The 17280-nt window shown below is 46.9% G+C and overlaps 1 protein-coding gene across 3 annotated transcripts in view; it reads right to left on the minus strand.

Annotated features, from left to right (window-relative positions):
• Positions 1-17280, minus strand: part of ASCC1 (activating signal cointegrator 1 complex subunit 1) — a 42641-nt gene that overhangs the window by 15053 nt on the left and 10308 nt on the right. For 2 of the 3 annotated variants that reach the window (XM_009290561.2, XM_009290560.2), the window contains exons 6-9: positions 12542-12678; positions 10107-10226; positions 6013-6137; positions 4044-4123 (exon numbers count right to left, since the gene is read on the minus strand). In XM_009290561.2, coding sequence (XP_009288836.1) covers positions 4044-4123; positions 6013-6137; positions 10107-10226; positions 12542-12678 — 462 coding nt within the window. Of the gene's footprint in view, positions 1-3902; positions 4124-6012; positions 6138-10106; positions 10227-12541; positions 12679-17280 lie in introns of those variants that run through there. The other variant, XM_019474936.1, reaches the window with a different exon arrangement.

Consider the following 17280-nt stretch of genomic DNA (forward strand, 5'->3'; position numbering starts at 1 on the left):
TTTGTTTAGCGCTTGGTGGGTTTGGGGTATTTTGAGGGGTTAGGGCGTTTATCCAGGACAAGATTTTTCTTTTTCATTGTATCTCTCTATACAGCACTGCATCAAGTGTCTTAAACTGAACTACTGCACACCACAGCCACTGCACTATTGTCACCCAGCAAGATAAAAATGATAAGAGAGAACACTACCAGATTTGTTTGCTATGATTGGTTCTCCACTAGCCCTGGTATATCAGTCAGTAAATGCACCTTCCCCCTGCTCCAACTGAAAGCAGATACATACCCATAATTGAATACCCTATATGCACACCCCAAAAGCGAAGAAGCCTCATCAAATTACGCCTTGTCCGACCTAGAAGCCCTCCCAGAGCAGTCCTGCAGCCCGGCTGCTCTGCTCCCACTGCTAGACCAGGGCACGGCAGTATGTGTCACTGCCTCAACTGATCCCCATTCCCAGTCTTGCATCCCAGCTTAAAGTCTGCCCCTAATGCCCTAAGACATAAGATGTGCAGCTTTCTGCTGTTGTACCTCAGTAGCTGCTCCCTCAATATTTAATCTTGTAAGCTGTTAATGCACAGATTTGTGCTAAGCAGCGGGGTTCATCTTTTTCTGTACTCAAAATTTGCTTTCCTCTTGCTTGAATGTGGCAAAGGCCACTCTTTTACTCCTCAGACCTCAAGTCAAAAATCATTCAATTTTAACCCAGCGAGAGTCCAGGTGGGTTTCTTCCTACTGGAAGCCTTCCTTTCCTTTAAAAATTACTTTAGAAAATTTTGGCCAGGCAGTACTTTCGCATTTCTTTGCATTTTTATTTAGCCTTAGTTTTTTCACTAAGCAAAATAAATAAAAGCCTGGAGGCAGCCAAGCCTCATCTCCGGAGATGCAGGCAGCTGCCCCAGCCACCTCTGTGCCAGGGCTGTGCTGCTTGGCCAGCTGCGATGCAGGGCACACAGCCACTGCCTGGGAGGACACAGGAGGAGGCAAGGCAGAGGGGCTGCCAAACCAGCATCTCCCTGAGGCCCGGCTGCCCGCCCAGCCCAACCCTTCTCTCACGGGGAAGGAGCTGCCGCTGTCTTTCAGCTGAGAATTGCTGCCCCCTCCCTCCACTCTCCAAGAGATGATCCACTTTGTTCCCAACCGGAGTAAGAGTTCAGTACGTGACTCGGATGTTCAAAGGACTCAATCAGCTAGCCACTAGCCACCCTAGAAGAAATACATATTGCTCCATATGAAGCAGTTCATAAAGCATCCCCAGCTTCTTGGGACTAGACTAGACAAGCACAAAGCTAAAGCATCTAGCACTTTTGTGGGAGACACAAATCACTCAGCTGTTGGGGCATACACTCCCTTGGGCTTTCAGCACCAGCTAGGCCAGGGAGCCTATTTTCATGGAGATTCTTCAAGACAGAAGTAATTTAAACTCCCAAACGCAACTCATCCTACAGGATCTATTTTCTGAGCAGTGTGGGAAGGTACCGGCCTGCACAACCATTTATTAGCACAAATAGGAGTGTATGTTTAACTCTGTGGAACGGGTAGAACAAAGGATTATTAAATAAAATTCTGATTAGTTCTGCTGAAAGCAAAATACCAGCTGGAGCCTGGGGTAACGCAGGCACACTATCAGCAAACATGTGCTGCCAGCGCATCTGCACACACACACACCAGCTCTGGCCACGGGGGAGCCTCAGACTGGAACAGCAGAACCAAGGTATCCCCATCGTGCTCTGTGCTCTGACAGCTCAGGTCCTGCCCTCCGCTAGGCAAAGCCTTTGGCCTGACAGTGCCAGTCGTAGCTGCACAACGGGAATGAGAGCAATGAAACCCAAGTTTTCCGACTTGATGCCCTCCTACCAGTAGCCGTGCTTTGTCAGCTTTCCAAGTGGGAACACTGCCACCCAACACCGCTATCGCAGAGTCCCACCACCTGGAAACATGCACGGCACATCGGCACAAGGGGATCGCACCCGCAAACCAGCCTGCCTAACTGCAGCCATATTCATTAACAGCCCATCGTTTAGATCCTATTGCAAAAGTTAATGAAGCCACTTTGCAAGAGGGCAGCCTCCCTGAACAGAAGATAAATAATGTATGTAAAAGGGGGCTGGGAGCGAACTGGTGCATCCTTGCAAGGTCATGCTAGAATGCATCAGTGGCTGGCTGAGGCTGGGCTCCTCTGGTAAGAAGCCTGGAGCTATTTATGACTCATGTAATTAATTAATGCCAATGGGCGTTCTGCTGCAGGCACGTGGGAGACCAAAGGGAAATATGAAGAGAGCAGGTTAGGAAATGTAGTGGAGGTGGGGGAGAAGGATGACGTTTCTTGCGGCAAGACATGCTTTGAAGTAATTATCAACAGTCCAAACAGCCAGCAGCTCTTTTGGCTACATCAGTACAAAATCAATTAGGAGCTTTAAAAATGCATCGGCTCATATTTCAGAGAGCAGTAAGAATAAGAAGTAGCCATCTGAGGCAGGGCAGTTGCATTTCTTAGCGCCGCACACCACCAGACCCACAGATCCTCAGACCCCGCAGTGCGGTCCACAAATGATGTGACCAGTAGAGGGAGCATCGTTAATGCCTTCCAAATCGTAAACATTTTTGGATGAGGAGCATTAAGGAAGACTGATGGTTTGATTTTACATCTCTCTAAAGTCTGAGGACAAGTTTAACAGATGCAAGAGAAAGAAGCAAAGGGCAAAATGAAACATGGGCATACGCCTTGAAAGCTGAGTCCCTGCAGGCACTCAGGGCTCCTGACATGTACCACCTTCCCTTTCTGGAGCCTAGCTCTGACACCCGCAGCTAACCAAAACTCACAGATCACATTAAGAAAGGGACCGCGTCCCTTTCCTGCTTCAGTTTGCAATACTGCAGTCTCACACCAAACACTCAACATGTGGCAATGCTGAGTCATGACACCGCGCTTGCACAGACTGTTTGAGGACAATGAGAGCTTAACCTAATTTTGTCCCTTCGTTTGTCCTCTGCGCAGAGGAGATCAATCAGTTCCACTCCCTGCCTTCAGATCCCCATGTATCCAGTGCCTAATACATTATACAGCAAAACTGTAAACACAAATAAAACGCACCCTTTCCCTCCTCTGGCGCCCTAAAGTCCTTCTGGGCTGTCCAGCTCCCACCCAGCCTGCATCCTCTCTCATGTCTCTTTGTTGCCAGAATATCTTCTATCAGTTCCCAAATGTATTCATGCATTGTCCCGTCTCCCTCTTATCATAGCTGCCTGCAACAAATCCCCTCACACAATGAGCACTGCCAATTTGCTTACAACCCAGTTTTGTTTTCCATTTCTACTTCTCTGTGCTTGCCTTTTCTCTCTGGACACTTGCAGGGGCCAAGCACCACAGCATCAGTCTGACACTGCCATCTGGATGAGCAGCAGAGGCTGCCTCTGCTGCCTGCAGTCTCAACCCTGGCAGGCAAAGCCTGGGAAGCTGCAGGATGCTCCCCTTCGAGCCTTACCCACCTCCGCGGTCTGGGGGATCTTGCTTCCTACCCTCTGATCACTGCCAAAGTCCTCAGATCCTGGCTGGTGGGACTCCCTTTCGCTATCTGCTATTTTTCTGGAGCAAAACCATGCAAATCAATAGCAGGGATTAAAAAAAAAAACGAAGAAAATAATAAGTGAAATGGCAGTAGGTTTTAGTTTCATAAATATATATGAGTGAGTAGAACAAGAGCAACAAAGTACTCCTTTCTGGTGGGCTGAGAATCGACATGAGCCTGAGTCTCCAGGGTAAAACACGAGTGAAGTAAACAACAACACGAACACCCACTTAGCATTCGTGCTACATACTCCTGATCTGAGCCTCACCAGCTTTAAGAATGCTTCTGTTAAATACTGTAATGCTCCCAATTATGAGTGATCCGGATTGTTTATTTTCTAAACAGATTCCCCCCACCCCCCCCACCCCGGGAGATCCCATAAGCCTAAGACAAAAGCAGTCTTGAAAAGGTGTTTCAATCTTTTTTGGCTATGCAATATCCACAGCTGGCTCGATTTCCCTAACTGTTTCATACTGACCTTGAGGATATTTCGGCCATTAAACGACTCCCGTTCCTTGAAAGATGATTTACCAGTCATTGTATTGTTTCGCTCTTCAGCTGTAAAGAGAAAAGCCACCACCAGAATGAGCTTCAGACGGGAGAACTGTGTGTGCACTGTACTTCACCCCCCACTCTCTCCCTCCCCAGTCAGCTGCCAGCTAATAAACCATCTTTGCCCAGTTCTTAGTGCAAAAACACTTCCACTTTGGTTTTAAAGAGAACAAGGCTGAATACACAGGAATTGGTGCCTTTATTGGGATCACCTACGTTACCTGGAGGAAAGACCCTAAATCATAGCTACTGCTAGGGTGATTCTGTAGGGCTGATGGTTCAGTGCAACACATCTGCTTCTCTCTGGCTGATTTTAATCCCACATCCTGCCAGGGTGAGAGTCAGCACTGCGAGCGCTTGCATCGCCTGGAACAGCACCAAATACCAGACTGAGCATGTGAGCACAATGCCAGGCACAATCCGGACAGCACCTATACAAACCTCTGCCGCCTGCTCCGGGAAGCACATACGTGTGGTGTGTATGCTTCCGCGGGGTGGGCACGCAGCCACGCACACAGACATTAAGAATAGCAACCTAGGCTTACAGCAACTGCCAAATGCCTACGTCTTAGATCCACTTCCCCAGAGCACGTCTGGATTTTTATATAATCCCTAAGTACATGATCTGTTCTTTCTACAGGACCTCTGCCTCACTCAGTGAATATACTCAATATTTCTTTTTCATCTCCAGCATTAACTATGAAGTCCCACTCACACCTAGCACGCTATTCAAATCCTGTATTGACTATAAAGCGACTTCTATGGCTATCTGTGTAATGCTTTCACCGTTGTGTCTGAACGCCTCACATGCCTCATGGGGCTGTTCAGAATATAGACTCATAATGCCAGACGCAGCTGCCCGTGTGCCTTCCCTAACAGAAAGCCACATCAGCACTTTGGGCTTACATTTTCACCAATTTTCAGGGCTCAATTTGAGAGAGCTAAGCCCCATCTTTTCAGGGTTTCTACCGCCTGAGTATGCTTATCTGACCTTAGTAGCAGTTGTCCCCAAAGTCTGCCGTTGGGTGCACAGAAAACTGTAACACAAACCATCTGCTGTTATCACTGTCCATACAGAGACTCACAGAGGCAGTAACTGGAGAATACTCGACATAACCTATCGGCATTGCACAGAGGCCACTATGCCAGAGAAAGCTACGAAAAGCTTCAGTGCAATGCTGTTAAGGCTTGCAAACTACACACCAATGCCAGAGCACATGCATGTTTGCACATGGAGAACAAAGCTGTAATATACTGCCCCTCCCTAAACGCAATGCATCTGAGGCTGCTTTATAAAGTAATGCGATAAGAACGATGCTACAGACCGCTAGAGCAGACAATCTTTTGGCAGAGACAGCAGACACTATACACTCAATAATAGCTCATATTCAGCTTCATAGCCGTCTGAATCTGATTTAACGAGAATGACACTGGAATCGCGTTCCTAAACCAACAGGCAATCTTTAACTTGACCAGAAAGGATCACATTTTCATCTTGTTTAAAGGTCAGCACAGCACATCGAGTTGTTACTGAATTTCAATTTAATGTTGGGACACAGAGAACCCAAGACCTCACATGGTACTTGAATGCATTCTTCTCTGGCCCAGATCTTATGAGTGCTACTGGGCGATAGTGTTTCTGAAGCTATGACAAAGAACTTAGAAAAGATCCAGAAAGTGCTCAAAGCATGCCTGCTTTCTCCAGCTCTGCTGATTGCTTTTTCGTTTTCTTCTGGGTTTTATTTAGTGACATCCCCCCACAACCTTGTAGGTATTTTTGAGATTAGGAAAAATCACAAAATTTTAAAAAAAGAAACATAAAAGCCAACAAAAGCATTTCCCATTCGGAGGTAATACTTTAAATGTATTTATCAGTAAGGATGAGGGATACGCACCACTTGGATCTTTCCTGAAGAGAGTGTTCATGACTGTAGCATGCAGTTTCACCCTATCCCATTCTTTAAGCATCAGGCCAGAGGCCACAAACCTTTCCACCAGTTGATCAGCGATCACCTGCAATCTGGGAAGACAAAACCAGAAAGAACAGAGCAGTGTAAACCAAGGAGAAACCCCTGCATCGTCAGCTTTTTGCTATTCAGCCAGGGAGAGCAGCATGTGTGAAATGAAGTCTCTGCACGCACACAGGCAAAGGGAGCTAGTCTCTCATGGAAAGCGAACAGAGGCATCAGGATTCAGCTCTAACGCAAAAAGTTCTGGCTGTTTCGCAAAGCTTCCTCGGTGATCACTTCTGCTGCAAATATTCCACGAAGAAGGGCAGATTTAGCATAGCAGAGAGCTTGTTCGCAGTGACAGATGTTATTAGGGCTTCAAGGATGCATCTTTCTACTGCCAGGAAACACAATGAGACTCTCCTTACAAATGCTAAAATCTGCAGACCCCCAGGGGGGCTTAGGCACCTTGACTCCTGGAGGACCTACTCTGCTCAGGGACTGCAACCTGTACAGTGCACTGGGCCGGATCTCAGACCCCCTCTGTCCCAAATAAGCAACCCAGTCACTGGGCTTAATTTCTGGGATAGTCCAGAACGTGGCGGCAGAGGGCACAAACCCAGACAGCACATTCTGGTGAATACTCCAGCTTTGGAGCTACTGAGCAAGCAGAATCAAAGGACTTATTGCCACCTTCTTGTCTGGCCTCAGTCGGGGATGAAAGCAGCCATGGCTGCCGGGATCTGCGGGCAGACCTGTCCTAGGATAGGCAGCAGGAGCAGGCAGGTGATCAGAGCAGTGCGCTCATGCATCCTATGTCTAAAGAGCTGAAGGAACTTCCAGGCTGCTGCTGACCCCCACAAAATTTCTGCAGTGCCTGAGCCTTCCCAAAAGCAGCAAGGATGTGCTAGAACAATAGCTTTCCATCCCCGAAAACAAGGCAAGATGTTTTCTTGTTTCATACTCTATGCAGAAGAATTTGGGCTTCTCTCACCACATCCAAGGCATTAGACAGCTCTCTGCTCCACCAGGTCCCACCACTTTGGCATCTCAGCTGCAGGGGGAGAGGCAGCGTGTGGCCTCTCTGAGGCTGGTCCCCTGAGCCCAGGGCTGCCACGCTCTGGTTGCCACCTCCTACCCCAGCATCAGTTTCGTACTGCCCCTCATGGGCTGCCAGCCCCCATGTGACGATTTCAAGACTCTCAAACTACCAATTCTCATGGTTTTCTACCACTTTCTGGCTTTACATCAGTGATTTTTAAAATTAGCAATGACAAAGATTAAATGAATATCATTACAGACAATACTAAAACAAATTAACAGAGAATAACTCAAGTGAAAATGGTGCTTTATTACGTTATAAAGTTAATCAAGAAAATAAAACAAATTAGAATTAATTATAATGGAAATTATTTGCCATGTGGGAGGCATCAGAGCATGATCCCTCTCTCAGTCTGAACCATTATATGTGCAGAAGGGCTTGCCAACCCCTAATTCTGTCTGCAGTTATGCAAGCTAAGTCAGGGTAAATCAAATCTCCTGCTTTATAGCTTAAGCTGATCAAGATCATCCAAAGATCAGGAAGGAACTCCACCCCTCAGCCATGCCAGGAACTACACAGCGCTAGCAAGACGTCTTGTGTGAGACAGGAAGGCACACACCTCTCTTAAACGTGGGCTGCAGCAGTCTGATCCAGCACAGCAAACCACACGGCTGCCGCTCTCCCCTAGTATTGGCCTTGAGGCTGAGAAACTCTGCTTTCTACCTGCTTTCCCCATTTCCCTGAGCAAAGCACAGCAGGTTTTAGCAGGCAAGAGGTGCATGGAGCTGCTCAGCAATGATCTGTCTAGCAGACCAGAAAAGGAAGCAGAGTCTTCTGGAGGGATCACCATTTGCCCCCTCTTATAATCACCATTTGTCCAACACTGTGTCTGCTGGAATCTCAAAGGAAGCAAAAGAAGCTTCCACTGCTCTCCATCAACACAAAAGTATCTTCTTTCCCCTCTGCAAAGCTAAATGTTTTCTGGATGCTTGCTAACAGTTAAGGAACTATATTAGGGGAGAAGTACCAGATGAATTAATTTGCAGGTGAGGGCAGGACCGGCCTGGGTCAAGGATAAAAACTTAAAAATCACTTGGCCCTCTCTGATCACGCTGCTACGCAAAAAGCAAAAAAGGTGTTGTGGAAGAGAGGTCTGGCAGCCTCCAGGTGCCATGCAAAAGCACAAGATCTGGGTTTGGTCAAAACCTCAGCTAATACATCTCTGTGAAGGACAGAGGAGACATCAGCCCTTTGTCGGGGGGGCAGATGGGGGTTGTTTTCAGTTTCAAGGCAAGGTGGATTTGAAGACCTCATTTCTCTCCCCTGCCAAAATCAGCTCTGCCACCCCTAATGCACATCAGCATTTTCTGCTAGCATTATGGCTAAGTGGGTTCTCAGCAAAATGGATACAGCTGGCATCTGAAGCAGACCACAGTGCTAGTACCAGCAACTCAAGCTGTCTCCAGATGCAGGCAGACATCACTGCCTCACTTTAGGCCCTACTTACGCTCTTCAGCATTTCTCTACACAGACTTATTTTCATACGCAAGGAGATGCGCAAGCACTGCACCTCAGAGGTGATCCAGAGCTCAGTGACTCAGGAGAAAAGAGGCCCATACCTCAGCTCTCAGAGCTGACACTTCGGATGCCTTCTACAACAAACCCACCGAAGGGCATTTGGGTCATCCAGTGTCTGCCTCCGTCTTGTTTTTCTGAGTGCTTCTGCCTTGTTTCTCCCTGTGCTTCTCTTCTGTCTCCTGGCTGACCTCTAGCTTGTCATGGTTCTCCACTCGCCCCATTTGTTTTATCTCACCTCTTTCAGGGTAGGACAGACTTCAAAGTGGAAGAGCCGAGAAGAGGAAAAGATTTCAATTCCTATTGCCTCCCAGCAATTCTTACATTTTCATTTTCCCACCCATTTCCTTATCCCGCTTCCGATCTCTTTCTTCAACACAGCCTCCGAAGTGCAGTTTTAAGCAGGGGGCCCCCCTTGTCTCCTCAGCCCTCGGGGACAGGAGATGCCAGAACATGTCCTTTCTTCCCTGAGCCAGTTCCTGCTCACAGCCTCCCTCCTCCAGCTGCACTGCTCCGTGCTCCCCTGCTAGCTCCTGCTGTCCTCTAGCAACAGGAACAGACACCAAAGGGCAGCACTGCCAGAAAAAGAGAAGGCTAAGGCTCCGGGAGATAAGGCTAAAGCTCTTTTGGCTACCTCCCTACCTCCTTCCACACCCATCTCACAACTGGCAGCACGGAGTACAACAGCTCTTAGTTTCCCCAGTCTTCCAGAAAGCACTAAAAGAAAAGACGGTGCTGCCACTGGTGACATACTTGTCAAAAACGAGATGGAGGAAGGTTGTCCAGGCACCGCCACATCCTGGGCAGCGCTGTTTGTAGGGCTAAAACCATCAGCCACAGTGGCAAAGAGCACAAACACACACACCGACACCAACCAGGCTTCAAGATTTCACACCAGCAGCTCAGAAGACAGACATTTCACACCCAGCGCCTGTTCCAGGCTGCATACAGACACAAAAAACAACTCTGTAACCAAGCTTTTTCTGAGGACCTTCTGGTGTAACTGGGTTTTAAGAATAATTAAGTGCTGCAGAATATGCCAGGCTGTCCAGATTAATCTGGATTGCAGGTTGGGAACTAGACAGCAGAGGCCAAGTTGTCCTGCCTTCTAAGTCATCTCAGGAGTATCTCCTTGGCCATCTTATCACCGCGTGAGCCACAACACCATTATTCAATCTGACAGACTGCTACAGAAACAAATGACATCTTTCAGCCGTGCCACCAGTGACTGATTTAAAGAGCAAACACATCACCGCCTTAACCGGTTTAGGAAGCAAGAACGACTTCATCTTCCTGACTGCTGGCCCAAGGACTGCTAGCAGTACCCACCAGCTTCAGACGGCAGAGGGTTTCTCTGGCACACCGCTACTGCTGCCATGGCACATTGAGGAGGAATGAAAAAAAGGGAGCATGGGGAACTCACCTATCCGAGCCATCCTTCATGTGGACTTTGGCATAAAGGACGTCCGTCATGGCAGGGTCATCATTCATGTACTCCACTCCTGCTACCTCCACGGTCAGGGGCTTGCCTCCAGCTATTTGGCTAAAATGTAAGAAATCCCTTATGTTAAAAAGCAAAACATCACACCTGCTTTTGAAATACAACACATAGTACTCCTCATGCACACACTGAATATTTTGTTTTACTAAGGGAATGACATAAAATACATTCTTTGCTATAGTTAAACACAACTTTGAGGTTAAGTGGGACTTAAATGCTATACAGACCATATGGGGCAGTGAACTCCACTGAGGAGTTCTTTTTTTTCCTGTATCTTTCAGGTTGTTTGCACTGAAAAAACCCAAACACAGAAAAGGCTCCCGAATTTCTAAAACTCAAAAGGCTACAGCTGCTATTGTCTCATCATCTCAAGAAATACTGTAAAAACACTTAAACTTATACGTTCAGTGTTTTAGACACACGTTAAGTCAACTTGTCAGTTTTCACAGGCCATCTCAACACAGAGATCTCCATTTACATTTCAGAAAACTCATCAGCAATAAAATGGTACAAGTTCTCATTCCAGAGAAGCTCCTGCCTTCCCTGTGAAGAGAGCGATCATGACACAAAGTCTCTAGCTCGTTGATTTTCGCTGGGAAAAGTACTCGACACAGAATGCAGTTTTAAGTACATTTCAACATCCACTTACTAATGCTGGAAGTAAATAGAGCTGTTTTAAACTCAGCTCCAGCTACTTTTGCAGGAAGGCGAAACTAAAAATGTGTGCAGGATATAATATGCACTCCACCTGCAAACACACTGTGAAGTGTATCTGCTTCCAAACACGCCGCCCCCTTGCCTTTACCATCAGAACATCACAGTGAGGCAGGGTGCTGCAGCAAAAGCTCCTTGTGAGTAAGTGCCGTTGTCTTATTTAACACCAAGGTCTCGCGGAAAGTACAGGGAGTGTCTGGGCAGGCTGAAGTAATGAACACCAGTTAACAATGTGAGCCTGACTTTGTTCTAACCTTGCTCACTTCTGTTCAGCCTGCCCTTAGAGACTGCTTTTGAGATTCTCAGCAAAGCTTCCCAGGTGGAATAAGGAAAGCATGATTTTCCCTTCCAGTATGTTTACAGGGAGGAAAACAGCACAAGTACAGTCATGCACCTGAGACTGAGAGCATTTGAGGCCATGTATTCTAAAAAGGGTCAAAAAGGGCACATCTACCTTCACATGGCACTGCCTGCATTTAGAAAAGTAAATGATCGCTAAGGAAGGCTTATGTGGGTGGAAGGGAGCCTAAATTAATTTTCAAAGTGTATTTATTTGGGCATGGCAGGGGAAATAACCTAAACGTTACATGCAAGTGTTGATTCCCCCTCCACTAAAGGAAATGGAGGGTAGAAATTTTGTCTGCCTCAGTTCAATCCACTTATGAGGAAGCTGGCACTTTCCAAATACTGCAGGCAGAGCCTTCCCCTGGAAATGCACTTGCATTTCTGTTCAACAGCTGCACAACTGGAGCCGTCATTTTAAAGACAGAGGTATGAATTTTGGCCATGCATTAATTCCCACAGATATTAGCTGGCACAGCGTGGCTAATTCTTCATGCACTGAGGCAATAAATAAATAAATAAATAGATAGATAAATAAATAAGATATTAGCTGGCACAGCGTGGCTAATTCTTCATGCACTGAGGCAATAAATAAATAAATAAATAGATAGATAGATAGAAATCAAGGATCCGGTGCTCTATGGCAAAGGCTTTGCAGAAATTAATAAATAAACCAATCCCTCAGGCCATCTCCAATTTCTAAGCTGAACAGAGATAAGCTAATTACAGTGTCATTCAACCACATTTACACTTAAAGCCCTAACATCTGCAACTCAGTGTTAACAGGCAGCAAGAAAGCCCCGGTCCTGGAGCAGCACTGAACGTTTCAGACTGATTACTCACACGGCTCATGCTGGCTTCCCTGCACACAGCTCCCCGCATCAAGAAATGCATGTCAAGGACACCTCAGCATCTGCTCTGAGGCAGGAGGGAAGCAGCGTACCAGAGCCCACTGCAGGCAATGCGCGAAGGTAATGGAGCTCGTCCCTCCCTCTGCAGCAGGCAGAGCAAAAATTGCTCACACAAAAATAACGGGGATGCGTGTGAGAAAAAGAAATGATTACAGCAGGTTTTCAGGGAATGCTGAGGGTTTGAGCTGAGCTGCGAGATGCTGTTAGACTCTTTGTGACTGCTTGGTGATTTCTACTGCTCCCATTTGAAACGTTTCAGCTTTTTTCTAAATTTCTGAGTTGAGATAGACTATTGAGCTGCTTTTCTCTTCGCTGTCCCTTGTCAAAGACAGCTTGCTGCTTTTCCCCCACTCATGCCCTTGGTGATGACATCCCTTTTTTATCACTTACTCCACAAAGTCCTCTTTGCATCGCTGTAGGAGGTCACATGCTTTCTGGGTCTCTTGCTCGTTCAGAAGTACCAGCGTCCCAAGAGTCAGGTGAAGCTTTGCAGGGTTCTGGAACAGGCTGCTGCTGACCCCGTGATCCTACAAATCCATCATTCAATCATATATAGGTGTCTTATCTCATACACACACACACCCCTCCATCAGAGGGATAAATACTACAGAGAACAGGTACCAAGCCACTGGCATCAAACCTTCTATCTCTGCATCACTGGTCAGGTTGGTAGTGACTCGAAGTTGAAATGAGTAACAAAATTTCACAGGCTTTGCAAGAAAGCGAGTTCAGCCTGGCAGGCGAGGCACAGCCCCCCACTGCACGCACGCTCCCTGCCGGCCTTTTCATCGGAGCTGCTGAACGGCAGCCTGGAAGCTCATTAGGACAGGCTCTAACTCTGGACCCAGGAACAGCAGCACTCACTTGTACGGGGTTTCAAGAGACTTCCATAGCTGTCAAAGCAGCAGCTGCCATCAGCAACACAAGTCAGCACAGATTTAAAACTTGAGTTAAGTCCATTTTTTGTGCAATAAAGCTGGAACCAGCTGTAGTGACGAGCTCTAAATGGTCTCTAAATCCTGTCTAAACACAGGTTGCACCTCACAACACAAGCACAGCTAATACCAGCTCTGATAATTACATTTTTCTTGTTCCCATGTGCCCTATAGTTTGCCAAGATGAATTAAGTTTAAATTCCCTTTATAAGAAGAGTTACATGTTTTTACTGGGGAAGAACTGTTCCCAGGTGGAGCAGCGGTTACGTTCAGTTTTAAAAAACATGCTCTTTTGTTCTAGGATATTTATAAAAATACCTCGAGGATGCTTAACACACCCATATTAAAACAATTATTTCCACTTAGTGGCCATTTCCCATCAACGCATTAAATAACCTCCACTTTTAACTCCAGAAGAAGCCAACGCCACTTGCTGGGCCACTGAAGCCTTTCCCTGTCTGAAAAAAGTCCACCGACTGAGAATGACAGCTTTGAAGTTTCTAGCTGTGCTTCAGAGTTTGAAATAAAACCCTTCAGATGTTTAAACGCTGCAGTATCTCAGCCCGTCAGAGTTTAATGCCCCACATCTCACCCAGCATTTTTCACGTCTAATGACAACATCCATACTCTTCATTACAGCGGTGCTTATGGGCTGGACTAGAGACAAGCCAGCCTGCAACACAGAGGCCAGTGGCTTGCTCCAGCAGCCGCAGGCTGGCAAAGCATGGTGGTCCCCAGAAGAGAGAGAGTACGTACATACCTTCCACTGCTGCCAATTACTTTATTGCTGACTGAAACCCCAAATTGTACCACACTAGTACTGGCAAAGCAGGCTGCAAACCTCAGCACCATGCAGCAGCCTGAAACAAGCACAGACTAACTGTCAGGCACGTCAGGAGCAGAGGAAAGAGAGACGGCTCCATCTCACTTCTCCCCACCTTCCCCTCTCTGCAGTAAAAGCCTTTCGGCTTCCTTTAATTCATACTGCTGTTAACGTGCATGACAGGACATGATTTCTCTCCGTCAGCCTTTTTTCTCCAATGGTATCCGTAGCCAGAGGATATTTGGCCCATCACAAAACAATAGCTCAGGTAACAGAAACTGGGAGAAAGTTTGATGTGTCCTTGCCATGGACAACCAGCCGATGTCACTCCCACAGTGCGCACAGATGATGTACAGTAATGAGAAAGTAGTTCACGGGTCAGAAAGCAAAAGCCCTACCCTCATTTTCTGCCCCAGCATGATTTGTACTGTAAACATCAACCTGCCCCAAAAGCAGCTTTTTCCCCTGAGCTTTCCAACACCTGAGTGTGGGCTGATAGCTGACAAAGTGATGGCACGTCACCTCCACAAGCCACGCTACCGCTGCTGGGGAGATTAGCAGGGAAGAGCAGTGCACAGTGAGCAGGCCAAGACCTAGATAATCTTCCTGGTTTACTCCCTAGTATTTCAGACAGCTCCTAAAACCCCTGCTTACACCCCTACTCTTTCACAGGCCAGCAGATCCCACTTCTCCCACGCATAAAATAGATGCTACATCAGAGGTAGCTCTCCCTGGAACATGCAATGTTTCTGCGGGCGTCTTACCAGCCCTCATGGCTGGATGCTGCTCACCAAGATGCAAAAAAGCTTGAACCCACTTATTCTAATCCCAGATTATGATATGCTACCAGCAAGCTCCCCTGTCCAGTGGTATGAGCCCTCTGCAACCCGACCAGCAGGGCCACACAACAGCAATGCAGAGCCTAGAAATACGTGTTCATAACTACTGCTAAGGAAAAATCACGTTCTCATCCAGGGAGAATGAGCCCAAGAGATGTGATCCTGTCAATGATTCTGGGGCTTTATGGACATCTTCCAAATACCTAAGGAACCCTCCCAAGGTAAGCTGCAACCGTAAGAGCAGGGTTGAGATTCAGCATCGGAGATGGGCACAGGGATCCACCGGGATCTAAGCCATGCTCTCCGAGTGCCTCTCGGCGACAAGCTCCTCTTTCACCAGTTTCCTCCCCGTGCAGTGGAAGGTGGGCACTCCTCATAGAACAAGTCACAGTGGCTTGTGGCAAGCGGTGGCTTCCAGCCCTAATGAAAGCAGAGCACCAGATTAGGGGAGGCGAGGTGTTGCAGCAGGGAATGCCCATATTCTACAGGGGAATCTGAAAGCTGAGTGTTTGCAGGAACTCGCTGGCAGATACAAACACATAAAACAGACTCTATAGTCTCTCTAAAAATTTACTGTTCAAACTTCAGTTCTCTAAGGATGTACCGAGAGGCAGGAAGAATATCCTCTTTACGCACCATCCATATGTGATGACTGTCCATTTTAGCTTATGCCTCTCCCTGACACTGCCCTGTCATGGTCAAAAAAACAACAACTCATTTCCACCCAGTCTTAAAAATTCATTTTTTTCCTCCCTCCTGCTACTTAGATTTCTACCTTTGCTCTCCTCCTTTAGAAGGAACACAGAAAGGGTTTTATCTGGAGTCTTCACCTCTCTTTGCAAAGCCCAAGCACATTGTTCCTCCAAATCTAAGGCCCTGTAGCAGGGAAACCATAGACCACAACACACTTCAGGCCTTCAATGTGACAAGGCAAAGGTTCAAACTCCTTTGCTCTTCCTCCCTGGCTGCGTCCTCTCTACTGTCTTAACAGCTTACAATATTTGCAGACAGCTTCATGTTTTTGGTTTTTTTCTTAATAGCAGGATACTCTGTGCCAGCTCTATGCCCTCTCCCACCCTGATCCACAAAGGAGCGAGCCAAAAAAACAGCATTTCCTCAGAACTGACTGAAGAGCTGCAGGCTGAAAAACCCCACCCATTTTCTGTCCCTTCCACTCCGAGATATAATATCTCATTAGCAATGTTTGATATTTACAGGTTGCCATATATTATAGCAATCATATTTCTTTTCTGTACTACATCTGCAGCCTGTTAAGACTGCAAATGCTGCGTTTGCACAGCTCTGAAAGACCCAACTGTGATTTTTCACAGCAATATTACTGCAAAGTCTCTTCCCTTTTCCACCTGCATCCTCAGACAGACGTTTCAGTCCTCCCCACTCTGACACCTAAACGACTGTGCGAGGAGACTTCCAAGGTCATCCAGTCATTCGGACCTCCCACTGCACCACATTAGTAATGAGCTTGTCCAGGTGAGCCACGTCCCCACATTTATATTAAATCAGCCTCAAGAGTCTCCTCTCGGCCCTGCTTCACTGTCTGGCTGCCCTGACCATACAATAGTGTGAATGACACCTGAAGCAGTCCATATCTCAACACAAGGTTCATCTTAAAAAAGGTCTTAAAGATGAAAAAAAGAAGTTAGAAAGTATATACCCACCAACATAACCCTATGCTATAAAATATAAATGAATGGTTGTCATGGTAACTGCTTCAGAGAGAAGTAGAGTCACTCACAAATGCTCAATGGCCAGAAGAAATCCTCACACACGCACACCTGGTCCTTTCCCTTACTGTGATTACTGAGCTTCATTCAAAGACTGGAGTTTACCTAATTCTGCAATGTTTCACACCAGCAAATTGCAACAGGAAGAGAACCACACCACTTCTGTCCCTAAAACCTATTCAGATTTCTCCAAGTATCCTGAGAAATCCTGTTGCTTTGGACAAATCTATAAGCTCTCTTATTGCTCTGTGAGGCACCGTTTTGAATTACTGTTTTTCACTACTGATGTGCTTTCTTGCAGACCCTGCTGTGAGATAAAGTGGTATTAGAGTGGCATTACCGGCTGGCGGAGTGACTGAGAGACATACGGGGCTGCAATATACTCCTTGAACTAACAGGCAGCAATATATCTACAAACCCTTTTGCTAATACCAGGAGAAGAAAGGGCAGAAAAGTAAAGCACCATATATTCCCAGGCTAACGTATGCAAACCCCCAAATACCTGCCACTGACTGAATTCCACATTTCAAAATAAAAATGGAAACTCTAGAGCTGATGTAAGCAGTACCAGGAACATTTCAGGCCCTCCTGAGAGGCACAGGGCACTGAGCAGTGCTAACACAACGCTGCAGCTCCCAGGCCGGGGCACCTTGTGCCCACACAGTGTCGAGAGCAGGAACTACAGCCCCAGACCTTCTGCCTGCACCCATATAGAATCATAGAATCATTAAGGTTGGAAAAGACCTCTAAGATCATCGAGTCCAACCGTCAACCCAACACCACCATG

Source organism: Aptenodytes forsteri, unplaced genomic scaffold (genome assembly GCF_000699145.1).
Source record: "Aptenodytes forsteri isolate BGI_AS27 unplaced genomic scaffold, ASM69914v1 Scaffold349, whole genome shotgun sequence".
In the NCBI taxonomy this organism is placed as follows: domain Eukaryota; kingdom Metazoa; phylum Chordata; class Aves; order Sphenisciformes; family Spheniscidae; genus Aptenodytes; species Aptenodytes forsteri.